We start from the raw sequence: 17,932 nt of genomic DNA on the forward strand, positions 1-17,932 counted from the left end.
TGACTCCTTATCGGTAAATGGCCCGTACAGCACCTCGCCCGTCACTTCCCGTGTAGCCGTGCCGCTGGTTCGCAATGGTCTTGAGAAATGTGGTGCAGCCAGACCCAGGCTTTCCCAAGACCAGGACCATCTCGCCCGCTTTGCACACACCCTTGAACTCGTTCAGGAGGGTGGCTTCGACCCCTTTCTTGCCGAAGCCGAGCATCCGTTTGACGGGGGTGATGTAGTCGAAAAAGTCAATGAACGCATCAGGGAAGGTCTTGACATAGTTTGTCTGGCCGCCCATGCCCTTGACCGTCAGACCATCCCAGTAAACTCCGATGTGCTTCGGTCGGATCCCGGCTGCCCTCTCGGCGTCTAGATCGCCGCGTAGGACAGCCTCCAAGTCGAACTGCTCGAACGTTTCCTCTGACGAAACCTCCAACGGCCCCTTTTCGTTGTCTCCATTGTCGCGCCTCTGGCTAGCACGAGACATGTGGGAAAGCTCGCGCTGTAGGTCGGCAAAGTCGGCCTCGGCCTGTTCGACGGAGATGCCTGTTGCCCGGGTGGTTCCATTGGGGTTGTTACGCCGAGCCTCCTCGATCATATCCTCGGGATGTTGAGCCGTGGATGAGGTGGACGGTCGCGACTGAAACATGCTGCTGATTGGCCTCGCTTTAGGCTCGGTGCCCGCGTTCTCCGAACTCGTGTCCATGATGGGGTCCTCGGGGGCGCTCGTTATGTTGTTTCCCAGGTGTTCTTAGGTGGTAAGCAAAACAAGAACTGGCGCAGCGGAGGGCCGCTCTCGTCACGAACTGAAGAAGTCTTATACGGATAAGGAACGTAAAGACTTATTAAAAATATACAACAGACACAAAAGGCTTGCCTGCCAGATGATAGCAACAAGATAGAGAAAGAAAGGCGCGCTGTGTGGAGGGTGGACGAAGAGGGAGCCTCTCCTCCAAACTCCGAGCGTCGTCGGTTGGCTGCGGGGACTCTTAGACGGAAGGAAAGGAGCAAGAAGCAGGGACCCCGAGCCTTTGTATCGGCGGGGGATGAGGATGGGGCTTGAAAAAAAAGACGGAGAGACACACGGCTTGGCAGGTCCCAAACATTACCAATCCCACATAATCAACCTTGCTTGCTCCGAGTTGCGGTTCGTGATCCGACGGCACTAACAAGGTTCTCTGCGCGTTCGAGCGTTCTAGGGGACCCACCAAATTGGGGCGCGATCCCAAGATGGCCTCAACATTCTCTTGGGCCCGGGAGGGTGACAATGAGTCCTACCAAGTACAAGTAGTGTACGGCATCGGAGCCAAGCCGGTTTTTGCAGATCGGGTCAGTTTTGTCAGTGGCATCCATAGGTGCCCAGCCATGGAATGGTCTTGCCGGCACGATCTTGTTGGTTTGCCCCCTCCCTTCGCCCCCCAAAAGAAAGCCGCAAGGGCGTGTTGAGGAAGCCACTGAGAGCGGAAGGGCGTGTGGGCCCGGGGAACGCCAGAACATCGGAAAATGGGAAAGCTCAACTTCGACTCATCCGGCGTGTGGGGGGGAATCTCATTGGACCGGCGACGGCATGTCTGCCATCCCAGCCGATGTGACGGAACCCGGGGCGGAACGAGCCTGCATGGTGGATGCGGCAAGGGCGGCGGTGTCTGAAGTGTTGGGGACGGCAATCGGCATCCACAATTCTGCGTTTGTTAACGAATGTTCCCATTCGAGAGACAGTAGAGCCATTTCATTGGCTTTAACGTAAGTGATTTAATCCGAATGTGGTAGGCCTTACAGAACGTTCCCTGCCGCAAGTCTTCTGAGACATTCCGGGCAGAGCCGCTGTTGGATGGACGGTGAGAAGCACTTGGAAGAAACAATTGCTTCGAGGCGACGCGGCAGCAGCTGTGAAGGCGCGGCCCTAACATGGAGATTGCAAAGGTGGGGCAGGCTCAGGCAGCGCCCCGCAGATTCGAACCGAAATGGGAAAGTGGGGATCCAGGAGAGCGTCAAACGGCGTCCTGACTTACACAAACGAGAAAGGCAGCTTCAGCCAATAAGAAGCACTAATTGATTTTCAAGCCACGCCTCTAGCCACAAAGCTTAGTGGCGCGGCGTCATGCTGTGGAGGACGAGGTGTATCTCCAGTCTTGACCGCAAGTCCAAATCCTCGATGTTTAACAATGGATGGCCTCGACATACACAGTATAACTAACGAGGTCACTACTGAAAATGGAAGGAGCAATTTTGGCCGGCGGACCCTTCGGAAAACCCGATCAATCAGGATTCGGAACGAGCCAACCACACATCAGCGCCCACTCTCATTTTTCTCCTGAGATTTACCGGAGGAGCCGTTTGCCCGTTCCAGACCACGCGAAGCACCCACTTTGTGGGGGTGAGGAAAACCCTGCCGCTAGCAGTGTCCAGAGTCAGGACAGCGCCCTCCCCAGCCCTGCATGACACATTGTATGCCAAAAACGAAGTGATGGGCCCTAATTGGGCCAGGCGATGTGAAAGAAACAAAATCGAGAACAATCGACAAAATAACGTTAACCAATGAGCCAAAAGCAAGGTGAAAAAGAAGCGAACGGCTGAAAAGGACCTTCAGCGCTTGATTTGGCCTATTTGATACACACAGTAAACCATCCTGCAATGTCATTATAAAATATAAAGGATCCTACTCTCCTTTTGGTCCAGTCTCTGCAGGATAGCCGCAGGACGAGCCAGGACTCGACTGCAGGACTTCCTTTTTAAAGATCCCTGCTTCATGTGCCGGCTGCAGCTTACCATGCAGCGAGTGTTCACCCGGGAACATGTCGCAACCATTCACGTGGCTTTCGTCCAATGTATGTACCTTAATGTACCTTGCGCTTGTACTGACTGTGTAGGTAATTTGGGAATTATCATAGTTCCATTCCATTCCAGTCTATCGACTCCCGAGCCTCACCCAACCACCTAGGTAACCACCTCCCCCCTGGCCCCCCTTGTCCTAGTCCCTCCTTACACCACCAACGCACAAATGAGACACCGCCGGGTCGCGTACCCATCCATCCCATCATTCCATCATGTCTCCCCCCCATGTCTCTCCTATGCACAATCCGAGCCGGCACGCTGGCAACGCCATCCCGTTTCCCAATCGTAGAGAAGCCCCAGGGCAAAGAGTGCGAACGCCGACAATGCTAAGCTGGCATGAACGAGATGGGAGAGGGAGAGAGGGAGAGAAAGCTAACCCCCTCCCAGCTGTTGAGTCCGTATGAAGAACAAGAAGGCTGCCCATCACAGCGCTACTGATCGCGGGGAAGACTCGCAAGTCGCCCTCTTAGAGCTCTGACTCGGCGCCGTTAGCATCCACCCTCATAGGACTCCCGTTCTGCCCCTGCCGTTGCCTCAACGCCGGGTTTCCGGCCGGCCGCCGCCTCGCCGTGGGCCGCCCGCTGTTCATCATGCTCTCGTCGTCGTCGTCCGAGTCCGCCCCGTGCTCTTCGGCAAAGTTGCGCGCCTCGTCCAGCAGCGTTACGTCGTCGGGTTTCTCGCGCAGCCACTGCATGCGCGGGCCGGAGCGCGCCACCTCAGATACCCTGAATCCGTAGATCTTGGGCTCGTAGATCTTGCCGCGCCCCAGGCCGGGCGCGATGTTGCGCGCGTACATGCCGTTGACCATGCCGTGCTCGTCGGCTGACCGGCCCAGGTTGGCGGCTGTCTCGGCGCCGGACCGCGAGAGGTCGTAGTCGGGGAAGGTGAGGAGGAAGAGCGCGCCAAAGGTGCGGCCGAAGAAGGCACCATCGACGGTCTGGAAGCGGCTGTTGGGTGGAACGTAGACGTCGAGGCACGAAGGGCAGAAGAGCTTGACGGTGTCTTCGCCGGGTATGTCGGAGAGGCCGACGGGGAGAGTCCTGGTTTGGTTGCAGTTCGTGCGTGGGCAGACCCCGAAGTGGCCCAGCTCGTACTTCTCCGACATTTGTTGGATGCCGGCCCTCGAGCAGATGAAGCGCTGGTGGATTAATCCGTAGAGCATCTCGGCGGAGGACTCTATCACGGAGAGGTCGCTAGCGACACGGCTATGGTGCCTTCTCTCTCGTCCGCCCATCCCATCCCGCGCGTCTCCCGAAACATCCTCCTCGTCCTCCTCTTCCTCCTCGTCATCTTCCTCGTCCTCTTCTGGCTCAACATCAAGGATCATCTAGGCGAAGCGGCAATGCAATGTCAGTATCTTGACCAGGGAGGACAGAGAGCACGACGCGAAACAGGGGCTGGTAGTACCTCGAGCGCTTCCTTGTACATGGCGACCTGATTTTGTAGGCCGGTAAGGTTGAAGTCATCCTCGATAAACTCCTCCGAGACTTCGGCGAAATACTCGTGGCCGAGCAGGGAGCAAAAGGAAGAAATCCATGATTCTGGGGTTCCGGAAGAGGTCGACATGGCGAGGGCTGCCTTGTCCTGTAACCATACAATAGGGTCTTTTGTGCGCGTATACAATCTTTCGAATCTCACCCGGCGGCGAGCAAGGTGGGTGCGGACTATCCGGAACCTGTCGCGCAGAGGCCGGATAGTGAAGGGGGGGGTTCGGCGAAGAGAGGGGCTCGGTTCGGGTTTGGTGCGCAATCCCCTTTGCTCGGCCGTCGCGTTGGCAGCTTGGTCGTCCTATGATGCTGTCATGATCAAGCGGAAAATTATAAAGAGTTGATGTGGCACCGGTGTGGTGGTGCTGGTCAATTTCGAGGAGGTTAATATTTGGATGATATTTTGATGTGGTTGGTGTTCCGTGACACTGGCCTGGCTGCCCACTTGGTTCAGGCCCCTGCCTCATTTCTGCTGGCTGGTGGGCTGGCTGGTGGGCTGGCTGGGCCCACGGGTCTGTGCACCTCCCTCACCAAGAAATCCCACCTCGACCGGACTTTTTGGTCGGCAGGCCCGAGTCAAGACAGGCGGCAAGCTGAGCTCGATGGGGTGCATGACGATCGAGCCAATTGCAACGTGAAACTCACGTGTGTGTTATCGCGTTTGTGCCATTCAGCTCCAGCACGTCGATGCCATCCCTTCCTCCACGATCTGGAAATTTCCACCAATTTGGCATGGAACACTTTCCAAATGCAGCCACTCAAACTCTGTTCATATGCGCCACCACCCATTCGGCGGCTGCTTGCTAAACGGCATATCACAAAAGTCGCAACACCACCACCACCAACTTGTGACACAGTTGAGGAGATCGATGACCGCGTAACTATCGACCAGTTCCGGCGCATTGTCGCAGCTACCGAGAATCGGATAAGGCCTGTTCTGTTTCGCCGACAGATTGTGGGAGATGTGCTTGCAGGATCCAGCGATCCTGTCAAACCCCCGATTCACCTTCCAGCAATACAAAAATGGTTCGAAGGTGAAGTCCGACCGAGGGGGGACATATTATCCCTGTATTTCAAGCAATACTCTCCCTGCATTGTCCCCTATGAATTTATTGGCAGCGAAGGAGACACTCCAAGCGTTGTCGATGATAGCGTAGTGGCGTTCACAGCCTGGTTGGAAAGCACATACAACCCCAACAACCCCACTACCCGGGATCTGTTGTTGCGTTACGGCATTGCAGGGCTATACCATGCGTCATCAGGGTTCTCCCGCTTCGATGCGCCCCTAGCTCTCTTTAACGCAGTCGTGCAATATAACGCCCTAGAGCCGCCGACAGCCCCCATATCCCGGCTTTACATCGCTCAAGCAACCCTCTCAGACCTGCCCGAGGCCCTCCAACACGATGTCCCCACGCCCGAGGTCCTCGCAGCCCCCGCCACGGGCGAAGTCCGCCTCACAGCCGACATCTACAGCAGCAGCCTCTGGCTCGGCCTCGAGCCAACCTTCACGCCCTGGCACCGCGACCCCAACGACAACCTCTTCTGCCAACTCCGCGGTTCCAAAACCGTCCGCCTCCTCCCCCCCGAGCCAGGCCTCCGGCTCTTCAAGAACGTGATGGCCGCCCTCGGCAAACAGGGCGCCAGCCCCAACATCCGGGCCGCCGAGATGATGGAGCGCGCCGAGCGGCGGGCCTGGCGGGACGCGGTCTGGGGCGCGCACGCATCCCCGTTGCTGCTCGAGGCGGTAGTGGGCCCCGGCGACGCGCTGGTCATCCCCAGGGGGTATTGGCACAGCGTCAAGAGCACGGCCGACGAGGCGGGGGCGCTGAATGCGTCCGTGAATTGGTGGTACCGGTGGAGGCGTCCGTCGTTGTCGGGTGCCGCTCCCGTTCGGTCCAGTGGCGGGCCGGCTCGTGGTACGTCGTAAACATGGGACTGATGAAGCTGTGGCAAACATACCTACAACCATGCCACCAACGGAGGAAAGAAAGCGGCTGAGTCTGAGTCTGCGTCTGCAGGGGGTAAAGCTACAACTTCGGCACGCAATGTCAGAGAATTGCCTACTACGGCGCTGGCTCCCTCCACCCAACAGAGGGCGGCTAGTGTCAACAACCCCAGCCACTATGTTCTTAGTCTGTTTCCGGTCTGATAACTATGGGTAGGTGACCGTGAACCAGCAGAGTTGTCGGTGCTAGTTTGGACTATCGAAGCCCGCACACGCCGACAACCACTCAGTATGGGATGTGTTCCTCACTCTCAAATTACTTCTGAAATGCTGGTCAAAGCAGGGGCAGATGCTGCTGGGGCCGTAAATTCAGGGGCCTACACCGCATTATCGAGTGCCATACTTTGGGGCCCAGGATGAAGTTGTCGACTGGCTGATAGAATACAAGCTCGGCATCAACACACACGCATGGCAATACTAGACGTGGTTGCTACTTGCCCTTGACAGATCGGACCCGTAGGGGCACAACAGCGTGTCGCGCCCGTTCCACTCAAACGCAACTCACACACGGAGAAGCAAGCCAAGGAATAAAGAACAAGGCATGTAACTATGATTTCCTTCTCGCTGCCGACCTTTGCCCGCCATGATATTTTCCGCTGTAGGAAACCCCTGTGACGTACGCTATATTACAATAATGCTCAACTAAGCCTTCTCCCTCAGATGTATCCCCAGATGATACCGGATCCGTCGAGCCAGAGCCGGAACGTCCGCGACCTCCTCCAGTTCCGATAATCCTTCCGCCTCATGTACAGCCTGTCGTACTTCTCCTCGATAATTACGATGCTGAAGTTCCGCAGCTTCTTGTAGACAAAGTACGGCGTGATGCCGCACCACACCACAACGGCAAACCACCCCAGCCCGAGCGCTCCCCGAGCAGCTGTCGATATGACGACCGAAGAGCAAGACATGGCGATTCCAAGCCATATCAGGCACTCGCCGTAGTAGTTGGGATGCCGGCTACCACGCAAGTCAGTATCAACCCCCAAAGAAGCCTTGTTACGTTACAAGAGGGCAGCACTCACCTCCTGTCCCAAAGATTCGTCCCGCAAAACACCTCGTTGTGCTTCCCCTGGTACCTGTCCCAGCGCCACTTGGACAACTGCCAGTCTGCTACACACTCGATCATGAGGCCCCTGAAAACGGACCACAAGCCGAGCCAGAACCAGCCACACCGGAAGAGCCCCGTAATGAAGGAGACGACATTCGGCGTGCGCCAACCGGCGCCGGTAAACCCGCTGCTCGGGACCGTGTTCAGCGCAACTATAGGGAGCGTATAAAACGTCACACACACGCCCTGCAACATGAAAAGGAGGAAGAACTTCCGGGGATGGTTGCGAACGGCATCGAAACGCGAGTCACCCCCGCGGCAGAGGGACCGGATGAAGGTGAAAAGGCCCACTAGGAGAGAGCCGACACGTTAGTCACACCCCATGTCATCCACGTCTAATGTACGACATAGTCTGCCGTCACAACCGAACGAGCCACAAAAGGGAAGGGGGAACGATCAAAAAAAAAAAGAAAACCCAAACTTACACCTCACCGCCCAAACGCACACCACAGCACTCACCCACCCCTGCCTCCAATCCACGCCCATCTCCCTCCAAACGCCCCCATCCCCCCTCACCACCGCCCTCGCAATCCCCCCCAAAACCCTCACCACCCCCCACTCACCGTCACCCCCCTCCCCACCCCCCGCAACACCCCCCAAACTCAACGCAACCACCACCAAAAAATTCCCCGCCCCACACAAATCATACAACCACTCCCTCCGCCACAGCACCGACGCCACGCCCACAGCCGTCTGCGCCGCAAAGGTCGCCGCCATGCACTGCGCGAGCGCGCTCAGCAGCGCCCACGGCACCGTGTGCGTGGCGCATTGGATGAAGATGGTCAGTGCGAAGATGCACGGCAGCTTGAGCAGGAAGGGCGTGCGGATGAGGCGTAAGATCCAGTGCACGGGCTCGGGGGGCGGGCGCGGGGGGCGGTAGGGCTCGTCGTTGGCGTTGTCGGAGTCCGAGTCCTTGTCCTGCTGCGAGTTGGTGCTGTTGGGGTTGGGGTTGGGGTTGGGGGGTGCGGAGGGGTTGGGTGCGGAGGTGCTGGGTTCCGGGGGGGTGTTGGGTTCTGGGGTGCTGGGTTCCGAGCTGCCGCTGGGTTGGGGTGGTTGGGGGGGTACTTCTGCTTCCTCCATTGGGGCGGGTTGGTGTAGTGGTTTCGGGGGAGAGGGGTTGTTGTGTGAATTGGTGGTGTCCATTGTGGGTGGTTGCTGCTTTGTTTTGATGATGGTATGATGGTTGGCCGTGATCGGTGAGCTACCTGAGGTGGGGCGGTCTTTCCGAGGATCGCTGAGGAGTGAACACACGCACCGATAGTGTGTGGTACTCTCGGTGCTATGGGTGGGAAATTCCCGTGATGGCCATTTTCGTGGTTTGGTGGTTATTATTATGATGATAAGCCTAGATAGATGCCGGAAAGGGTAACGAAGAGAAAAAGGTCGGTGGAGGCCTCCCAGGAAAAGTCCAGGTCACGTTCTTGTTCCAAACGGCGCCAATCAGAATCCATGGGGTATATGGGTTTTGGAAAGTGTAAAAGAGTGCGGGATCGACCCTCTTGCAATGTTTATGGCTGTGATTGAAGGAAAAGATAGAACGAACATTGCCCGAATCCTGGACGACCATCACCCTTAGGTAGATAGCAGCTTCTCAAGTTGACCAGGATGGAAAGTAGCAATGGCAAGAGAAGGTCCAGCACCTAATGATAATGGTTTCTTGCTTCTGCAGTATTACCAACCTCCGCCCAAAATTTGGAGGTCGACCATGGTTGATTTGTTCCACAAGAATGGGAAAGGGGAAGAAAACAAATATATGTAGGCAGACAATGCAGTGAACAACCCATGGCGACATCACTACGGTCAATATCATCAACTCAGGACATCTGAGGCGGCGAGGCGGCGGATGGAGCCGGTTCAGGGCACCACGAAAACTGCCTGGAGGTGGGGGGTTAAAATAGAGCGACCCATGCCTCCCGGACTCAGTTCCAGACAAGCGTTTCTGATAAAACACTTCGAAGGTCCATTGCTTCGCATCCCGATATATGCACAGTTCGTGAACAACTTGAATCAATTCAGACAGTGTCTGTCAACTACGTAAAGGTAGAAATACTTTTCCCTCTTTCCCAACCTAGAATATCGTCTCCCGACGAGGGAATCATGGTCCCTCACCGCATAGCAGTGTCATCCATTAACAACCCAATAAAACCTCGAAACCGAGTATATCCTGGCCACTTCCAAGTGGAGTGAACGGATGAGGAAACCCAACCCAAAGCGCCAATACCCAAATGCTGCCAAGTCTAAACTGGAAAAGGAAAAACGACCAAGGCACGGCTTAAACAACCGGCCCAGCCTTGACAACATCCTCAGTCGCCTCGCTCTCGTACTTCTTGAAGTTCTCCAAGAACAGGGAGCCCAGCTTGGTAACCTCAGCATTGAAGCTATCATCACCCGCAGTCCAGGCCTTCTTGGGGTTGAGAAGTTCCGCCGGCACGCCGGGGCAAGATGTGGGCACCTGGAGGTTGAAAACCTCGTAGTTCTCGTAGTCCACCTTGGCGAGTTCGCCGCTATGGATGGCGTCGAGGATGGCGCGCGTGTACTTGAGCGGGCAGCGCTTGCCGCCCTGGGGCGAAGCCGGCACCAACCCAGCCGGTGTTGAGCAGCCAGGCGTTGGCGTTGTGCGACTCAATCTTGTCAGCCAGCATCTTGGCGTAGCGCATCGGGTGGAGGGCGAGGAAAGGCTGCGCGAAACACGACGAGAAGGTCGCCTGGGGCTCGAGCACGCCGTCCTCGGTGCCGGCCATCTTGGAGGTGTAGCCGCTGATGAAGTGGAACATGGTCTGGGCGCTGTTGAGCTTCGAGATGGGCGGCAGGACGCCCCTAGCGTCGCAAGTGAGGAGGATGATGTTGGAAGGGTGGTTGTTCGACAAGCACGGGATCTTGGCGTTGCTGATGTACTCGATCGGGTAGGCGCAACGGGTGTTCTCCGTCAGAGTCGAATCGTCGTAGTCGACGACGCGGGTGTCCTGGTCGAAGACGACGTTCTCGAGCACCGAGCCGAAGCGGATGGCGCCGAAGATATCCGGTTCCTTCTCGGCCGAGAGGCCAATCGTCTTGGCGTAGCATCCTCCCTCAATGTTGAACACGCCGCGATCGCTCCAGCAGTGCTCGTCGTCGCCGATGAGCGCGCGGTTAGGGTCAGCCGACAGTGTCGTCTTGCCGGTTCCGGACAACCCGAAGAACAGGGTAACGTCGCCGTTCTTGCCCTCATTGGCGGACGAGTGCAGTGTCAAGATGTTGTGCTTGATAGGACCCTCGTAGAACATGACGGTGAAAATGCCCTTCTTCATCTCACCGGCGTACTCGGTACCCAAGATAACCATCTCCTTCTCGGCGAAGTTGATGGCAACCGATGTGCCGGAAGTCATGCCCTCGGTGTAACGGTTGGCGGGGAAGCGCCCGGCGTTGTAGATTGTGTAGTCCGGGTGGAAGTGCTCGAGCTCCTCGCGCGGCGGGCGGATGAGCATGTTGCGCATGAACAGGGCGTGGTAGGCGCGTGCGCACACGACGCGCACCTTGATGCGGTACTTCTCATCCCACCCAGCATAGCCGTCAACGACGTAGATGCGATTCCGAGTGTTGAGGTAGTCGACAGCGCGCTCACGGTTGATCTTCCATACCTATACGCAGCACATGTGGTCAGCATTGTGGTCATGATCAGGGATCCACGTGATTTGGGGTTCTGTGGGGCGAAGTGGGACACCGTCGATCGGTTACCGGGGGTGCTAGGGTTATGGGTCTGCAGCGAATGTATGACGACAGATTGACAGGGGTGGGCAGCTTGCGGCAAAAGGACGTCATCACAGTGATGTCGACGCACATGGCCCAGGCGAACTATCGCAGCATCCGGCCGTCCGATTGCTCGTGCGCGATGCCAAATACCAAGAGCAGTGGCGTTACCGAGCGATTGGCCCTCGGTTTTGATGCAATTTCTCAGGTGCGGCTGGGGAGAGAGATCACGCTCGTTGCCCTCGTGACCAAACAGCCGCGGAACCAGCAACGGCTAGAATCGGGCTGCCGAATTGGCGTGCATGGGGTAAAGCAAACGACAAAAATAAGCCGCCCTTACCTCAGGATCCATGGGCTTGTTGACAGGTCCCCACCTATTGGAATATCGTCAGCATCCTGTTCATCTGTCGCCCTGGCTGAGATAAACAGTATAGTCTGACAAAAACTTACCAGATGTCGTTTTCTGAAGTTGGCTCTTTCACGATGCGCTTGTCCATAGGGGAGCGGCCAGTCTTCTTGCCGGAGTAGGCAGTCAGGGCGCCACTTGATGCGACGGCGGTGCCGGTCTCGTACACGAGGGCATCTTCGTAGAGGGCGGCAACTGAGGGGTTGGGGATCTGGAAAAAGAATGATATCAGATGGGGAATAGCTCGGGGGGTGGAGACGAGAGGGAACTCACAATTGCGACTCGTGTATAGTCGATGTGGGCTTTCTCGTGGAGCTCCTCCTCTGCGTCATATGGTTAGAATCCGGATGAGATGGGGATCAAAGACGTCGACGGGTCCATGCCCCCTCCGACTGTTCATACCTAACTCGGTGTGATCGTTTTGGGGTCTGCATTGCTTTCCGTTAGAACTGCCCAGTGTTCTTGGAGACGGAGGGTGGCGCGGCACTAACATGATACCACCGGGATGGAGACCGGTCTTGTTAACGGTATTGACGAGCACTACATAAGGGAAGCCAAGGTTAGCAACAGGGACCTCAACAGTAACCCGGAGGGTTAAGTAGATGTCCTGAAAGACGACTTACTGTTGGCGGCGGCGGCGGAGGGTCTGTTGGTGAAGAGTTGACTTCGGGGGCCTTTGACGGAGGGATTGGTGTAGGGAGAATTGGTTCTGGCGACGGGGTCCTTCATGGTTCTTAAGTGCTTTTCGCTGTGCTTGAGATCGGGTGGCTTAGGGGCGTGTGTTAACAGGGGCTCCGGGAGTTGACACCAGTTCGGCAATGTGGATTTACGGGAAATCCACTTTCTGCTAGAAAAGACAGGGGACACAAGGCTTGGGGGTAGGGAAGTGGTGTTATCAAAACGTTTACACTCCTGCCGTACCCGAGGTCGAGGAGTGAGACTATATAAAGGCGTGGGGCTTCGAGAGCAGCCACGCCCAATGGCGAGTGGCGATGTCATTCCACCGGCACTGACGTGCGCCAGGACGGGACTGTGCCCGGGTACAAGTGGATGACCGTTCGGGCTGGCGGTGATTGGGCCGCTGGAGCACGAATTGTTTCCGGAACTCGTCGATCACACCCTGGTCGAGTTCGGGAAAGTCGACGACGATGCCAATGATGCCTAGTTTCACGGCCTTGGAGCCAAGCTGAATGCAACTATACCCATGTATGCGTTGTGGTTTTGCTGCGACGGTGCATCATGATCGGTGCTCCGTTGGGTGTGTTTGGCTGGCAGACACAGGAAAGTGCGAATCATGGTTGAATTCTTTTGAATTCTTTTTGTCAAATCTTGCCACTTCTGGTTCTCTGCACCTTCCGCCCCAACCCATCGTTGGCAGGCACGCAGGGTGCTGTTTCCGTCCTTAAGTCCCTTTCGGCAACCACAACGGAATTGCAATCCCGACCCTTGAGCTCTCTCCCGCCTCCCTTCTTTCACGGTGAGAGGTTATTGCTGTGCCTGACCATTCTGTGCACCAACCATCCCTCCACCCCCCCCTTCCACCGATCCTATTTGCTTGATCTTGTGGACGGCCGGGGAAAGCAGGGACAATCTGAGATTGTTGGTTTCAGTGACCCGATTCGGAAGTGGGGCTCCTCCACACTCCACGGTATCGGGAACGAGGACGTCGGTCTCGACAAGAGGCTGAGCAGGCCACATGACCTACTGTAACAAAAATACCCTGCAAGTTCGTACGGCGTGGTCGGCGTCGAGGTTGCTGTCTAATTTCCTGCTATTTTGGAGCATTCGCTGGCGTTGGACTGTGTTTCTTCGTCTCGACGAAACGGACAGGGCTGACATTGAAGGGGCTCAATGCAAGCTCGGCTCTCGCGATTGGGCCGAGGCGCTGGCTGCATGGCGCTCCCGCTGTGTCAACCCGCCACTGGCACAGAATGTCCCAAACCACATCACAACAGAATGGTTTCCTTCTCGCTTCAGCGCCAAGATGGTGACTCCAAACCGCCTCGACAATCCGGGGCCTTGGAGCTGCCCAGCCCTTGGCAGCCCTGCTTCTCCCGGGTCAAGGCCTGTTCTCGAAGGATGATTGTTACCCCGCGAGACCCGCAGTGTTGAAAACTCGCACAAACAAGTGACAAGGCTCTGACCGCCGCTAAGCCGAAAAAGCCCATGATCCAGAAGCTGGCTTCCCCGCGAATTACCTCAAAGGGTTGAAACCACACCAAAACCGGACGTTAGAGATATGGGGGAACCGCCAGGCCAACCAAGCAATTCAACTCCCGTTCCGAAGAAATATCGGAACCGCGAACGGCAACCACATCCAGGCACGAAGGCGCCTAGATAAACATTCCCGCTCGATCCTCACGCAAGGGCCCCGCCACCCTACGCGTGCCCCACCTCGATCTCACCCCAGTGCCATATTCGTTGCCGACAGCTTCCCGCCATAGGTCAGCGAGACGGCCGTGAATCGCGGCGCATCAGGGATGTTCCGGCATTGCCCGACCTAAGAACTGAATCTGTGAAGATGCGACACAGATTAAGTGAAAAGAGCCATATCACAGCGTCATGACCCAGTCCCTTCCCATCCCGGAACAGGATTCGCACTCTCATCGACCGGCCGAAAGGCTGCTTCGTTGTTAGGGAGTGACATCAGTCGGCGGACACTGGGCCTGGACCCTTACGTAACTTGGCACCAGCGTGACCTTGCCGGCGCTGGCCCAGGGCATCTTCCGCATGTGATTGCCAGAAATCGGTACAAAATGATTGGCCGGCGGAGCTGGACGCGGCAATGCGCGGTGCAAGAACCCAGCTCCCCAAAACCCAGCAGAGTCACGCGGACGCAAACGGCGGTAAAGAGGAAGCAAATCTCTGACTTCGGAGGTCTATTTGCAATGGAAAGCAGTCGAGTGGCCCTGCAGCAGGGTTGTGCATGACAATGGCGAGAACGGGCAACGCCAGGAGGCTCTTCGCGTTCGTGGATTGGCGCTGCATATTCGCCAAGTCTGTTTACGCTGCCACACCTTCTGAGTATAGCGTGTACCGGTGAGCTGGTGTTGTCCTGCTGGTGTGCTGGCTTACTCGGTTCGAGGACTCGAGAACCAGAACGTCGACGCCGCCAAGAGACGCCCAGGAGGCCCAGAATTCCAGAAACAGCTCCACCGGGATCCTCACGATGTTCAAAGCGCACCCCTGGGTGTGAAGCAGAGAAACTCTCTTCCGGTTTTTCCCTTGCCCTGCCCTTCCCTGGCGCCGGTGTGTGTGATACAGCGCCGTCTCCCCGTTCTCCCGTTGAGCCGGCAGTCCGCCCCGGCCCTTGATTGCGTTTCCAACATCTGCCGATTCCCCGATATCCGCCGACTCGGGGGTTCTTGGCAGCGGCCCAGTATCGCCCAAATTTGCATGCTGCATCCGACGATGGCCGAGTGCAACTTTCTAAGGACTCTCGGCGATGCAATGAGTTCTCGATACGCGTCACGGAGGCCTCCCAGATCACGATCATCCTTGATTTTTACCTCATTTTTGACGGGGCTCTCTTCCGATGTCCGTCGGCTCTCAGGTTCCGTCGCAGTTGGGCTCATGGCGTCCATCGGTCAAGGGGTGAGTCCCGAGCCGGGAATACGATAATGTACATCGGAAAGGGGGCCAAAACACAATGCGCTCTCAATCAAGTGTCCATCGAAAGATAAGACAATATGCAGGCACTATAGATATAATCCCGCAAAAATGACCGCTTCGGCAACCCATGCCCAGACGGGACAGCCCGCACTCCTCCACCGACCCCGGATCCAAGACACCCGGGTTTGGCAAAGGGCCGACGAGGCTCACAGCCGAGCAAATCTGAGCTCGCGTGGTGGATGATCCACCCAGAGACACCAGTAAGTATCCTAGACACTATATGTACATCATCGACGGGGGACGGCCCGCGCCTAGGCATTGTCGCCAAGAGTCACTTCATACCCGGGGGACTGGTCGGATGGTGGTATGAGACGAGTGAGGTCAACGCGAGGCTCGTATCTTGCTGCTACTATTGGCCAAAGCCGTGTTAGTTTGCGCGCGGCTCCATCTTCCGTACAGAACACTCCGTCGTAGCTTTTGCCCCTTCATCCAATACCAATATTATACAAATCAACAACCACTGCCATCTCCCGCGTCCCCCTTAATATTCTTCCCGTTCCCCAAAGTTTCCCGGCCCGGACCTAACATCTCCTCCTTTATCACCGTCGATAGCCCCCAAATGATATGCAACGACCAATACGGGGACGCATGGACACTGCACGATCAGCTCCCACTCACGGGCGGCGTCCCGGAATGCCCCATTAGCCACGCGGGTGAGACAATGAGAATGGAACCATGCTCGGTACGCGATTTCCTAGAGAGAAACTCCCAACGCAAACACAACGTCCCAACGATTCCTTTCCTCCGAGACCCGCCAGTCCCACCTGTCTTTGATTGCCGCCGATCGATCGCCGTCCATCATGGTCCCCCGATCCCAATGTGGCTCTTTGCCGAGGTCGATGTTGGGGCTGGTGGCCGTGAGACATGCCATGAGACATTATGCATTTGCCGAAAGCTTGTTTTGCAGCTGCGACGTTACATATTCGTCGGTCAGCTCTCCCCCGTTGTGGACCTGTGTTGCGGGAACCTGCTCGCTTTGTGGCCGTGGGCGTTTGTTCATCCTGCCACCACCTGCTGTGAACACTCAGGGGTAGAGGCCCGGAACGACCATCGTGATTGAAATATTGCGTGACTCGGACAGTCTCCAAATTTATCACGCGAGCCATGTTCTACCGACGGCTGATTTGGAGTGGTTCCTGATACTTTACGTTCACCCTCTGGTAATCAAACGGTGGCCGCTACTACATAACCTGACTTATCAACATGGCCTGCTCACATTGTCGATATGTGCCTCAGAGTGAATTACGTGTTGCCCCGACGAATACTGATCGTAGTCTCTTTAATTCGAACGTCAGTCGAGTTGGCCATATTGCTGAGGGTCTATTAACTATAGTTTCAAGACCTCCTATCTTGACACCCCTTCACTGGCTGTTACTGCACCTTCACCGTAGCTCTCATACTCGAGGTGGGGAAGCGAAGCTTAAAGGGAGCCTGCCCCAGGGTGGGTATTGGGCCCATCACTACCTCTCGTACCCTCCCAGTCCGAGTGTGAGGCCATGCTCATTCTGTAGGCGGGGTGGGCTATCCTTAAGAAAGGATGAGAGAAATAATTTTCGCCTTCAGGAAGCACCGTATGTTTTCGGATTGGTGAGCACCAAATAGCAATCTAGGAGCTGGCGTTTCCTTTTCTTTTTCTCTTGTTCTTTGCCTCTTTATCCTTCAAACGAATATTAGCAGTTGGCACCATTATAGACATTACACTGACATTGCTGACGCCTTGGCCACGCCGTATATTTGAATAATAGAATTTCGTACAATTACCTCACTGTATCGTTATCTACCAGAAAGTCTGAAGCCAGGGGGCCACCACGAGAAGCAACCGCGCCAACTGCGCTTCCACCATTTTATCAGCGCTTCGGGCGGCCCACCTCCATTGCTGCCCTTCACATACCGTCAAGCTGAGAAAGGAAGATGACGAAACCCCTACTCTCAAACGGCACATGGCTTCCGGGTTTCCGCCCCAGTCGTCCTATCCTACCCACTAGCACACAATCGGCACTTTAAATTTCGGGAGGGAGGGCGATGGTTTGGTCATAGATTTTGTCAAAGTTTACGTCCCCACATGGATATGCTTGCGGGCTGATTACCTGGCCAGTACTAGATTTAACTCTGACCTAAGCTAGGAAGGTAGGTACCTGGTCAGGTTGAGAGCCTGATACATACACGACACGAACTCGACGGATTCCGAAAGCTGGGGCTATAAAGTCACCATAATCACGGATAACAATCACTGGATCATTGGTTACCGGCACGCATAGACATTTACCAGTATTTGTTCCGCAAAGGGAACCCCCCGAAGCGCAAACAAACTTCGAATCAAATTTTGGCACGCCGTCTAGGGTGATACCACCGCAAGCATCACCAAACCACCCCTGAACTCCCGTCTCTCCCAAAAAGAAAAAGCCTCGTCTCACCCACCCACACCCAACCACCCCCATCCCTATTCGTCCCGTCCCGCCCTCTTCCTCACCCTCACCTTCACAGGCAACCCCCCCTCCATAGGCAGAGTCAAGCTCGTCTGGCTCCGCCTCCCCTCCATCGGCCCGTCCCACCCCCTTCTCCAGGGCAAACCCCAAAACACGGCGGGGGATAACCTGCACGAGATTAGCCTCAGCCATCTTCCTCCCCAAGACCCCCGGAGCACCGCCGTAAAACACAGAGAAATTCGGCTGCGCTTCTGGCTAGGATAAACCTCTTTCCTCCCT

General features: G+C 56.2%; 5 protein-coding genes across 5 annotated transcripts in view; 1 reads left to right on the top strand and 4 right to left on the bottom strand.

Annotated features, from left to right (window-relative positions):
• Positions 1-3,289: 3,289 nt before the first annotated feature.
• On the bottom strand, positions 3,290-4,389 carry CHGG_08886 (uncharacterized protein; the record flags this gene model as incomplete). Its single annotated transcript, XM_001226812.1, has 2 exons — positions 3,290-4,150; positions 4,231-4,389. The coding sequence occupies 2 exons, from the start codon at positions 4,387-4,389 to the stop codon at positions 3,290-3,292; spliced, it is 1,020 nt and encodes a 339-aa protein (XP_001226813.1).
• A 669-nt stretch (positions 4,390-5,058) lies between these two features.
• On the top strand, positions 5,059-6,459 carry CHGG_08887 (uncharacterized protein; the record flags this gene model as incomplete). The annotated part of the gene is made up of 2 exons (XM_001226813.1): positions 5,059-6,226; positions 6,293-6,459. 2 exons carry the CDS (start codon positions 5,059-5,061, stop codon positions 6,457-6,459), a joined length of 1,335 nt encoding a protein of 444 aa, XP_001226814.1.
• A 512-nt stretch (positions 6,460-6,971) lies between these two features.
• On the bottom strand, positions 6,972-8,566 carry CHGG_08888 (uncharacterized protein; the record flags this gene model as incomplete). Its single annotated transcript, XM_001226814.1, has 3 exons — positions 6,972-7,272; positions 7,338-7,575; positions 7,987-8,566. The coding sequence occupies 3 exons, from the start codon at positions 8,564-8,566 to the stop codon at positions 6,972-6,974; spliced, it is 1,119 nt and encodes a 372-aa protein (XP_001226815.1).
• A 1,129-nt stretch (positions 8,567-9,695) lies between these two features.
• Positions 9,696-12,554, bottom strand: CHGG_08889 (phosphoenolpyruvate carboxykinase; the record flags this gene model as incomplete). Its single annotated transcript, XM_001226815.1, has 9 exons — positions 9,696-10,044; positions 10,319-11,040; positions 11,490-11,523; positions 11,600-11,766; positions 11,829-11,878; positions 11,958-11,983; positions 12,047-12,095; positions 12,179-12,323; positions 12,477-12,554. The coding sequence occupies 9 exons, from the start codon at positions 12,552-12,554 to the stop codon at positions 9,696-9,698; spliced, it is 1,620 nt and encodes a 539-aa protein (XP_001226816.1).
• A 4,325-nt stretch (positions 12,555-16,879) lies between these two features.
• Positions 16,880-17,932, bottom strand: part of CHGG_08890 (uncharacterized protein) — a gene marked incomplete at both ends in the record, with an annotated part of 2,601 nt that continues 1,548 nt past the window's right edge. The window contains 4 exons of the mRNA XM_001226816.1: positions 16,880-16,884; positions 17,119-17,201; positions 17,363-17,424; positions 17,642-17,821. Coding sequence (XP_001226817.1) covers positions 16,880-16,884; positions 17,119-17,201; positions 17,363-17,424; positions 17,642-17,821 — 330 coding nt within the window. The remainder of the gene's footprint in view (positions 16,885-17,118; positions 17,202-17,362; positions 17,425-17,641; positions 17,822-17,932) is intronic.

The sequence above is a fragment of the Chaetomium globosum genome, genomic scaffold, assembly GCF_000143365.1.
Source record: "Chaetomium globosum CBS 148.51 scaffold_6 genomic scaffold, whole genome shotgun sequence".
NCBI lineage: Eukaryota > Fungi > Ascomycota > Sordariomycetes > Sordariales > Chaetomiaceae > Chaetomium > Chaetomium globosum.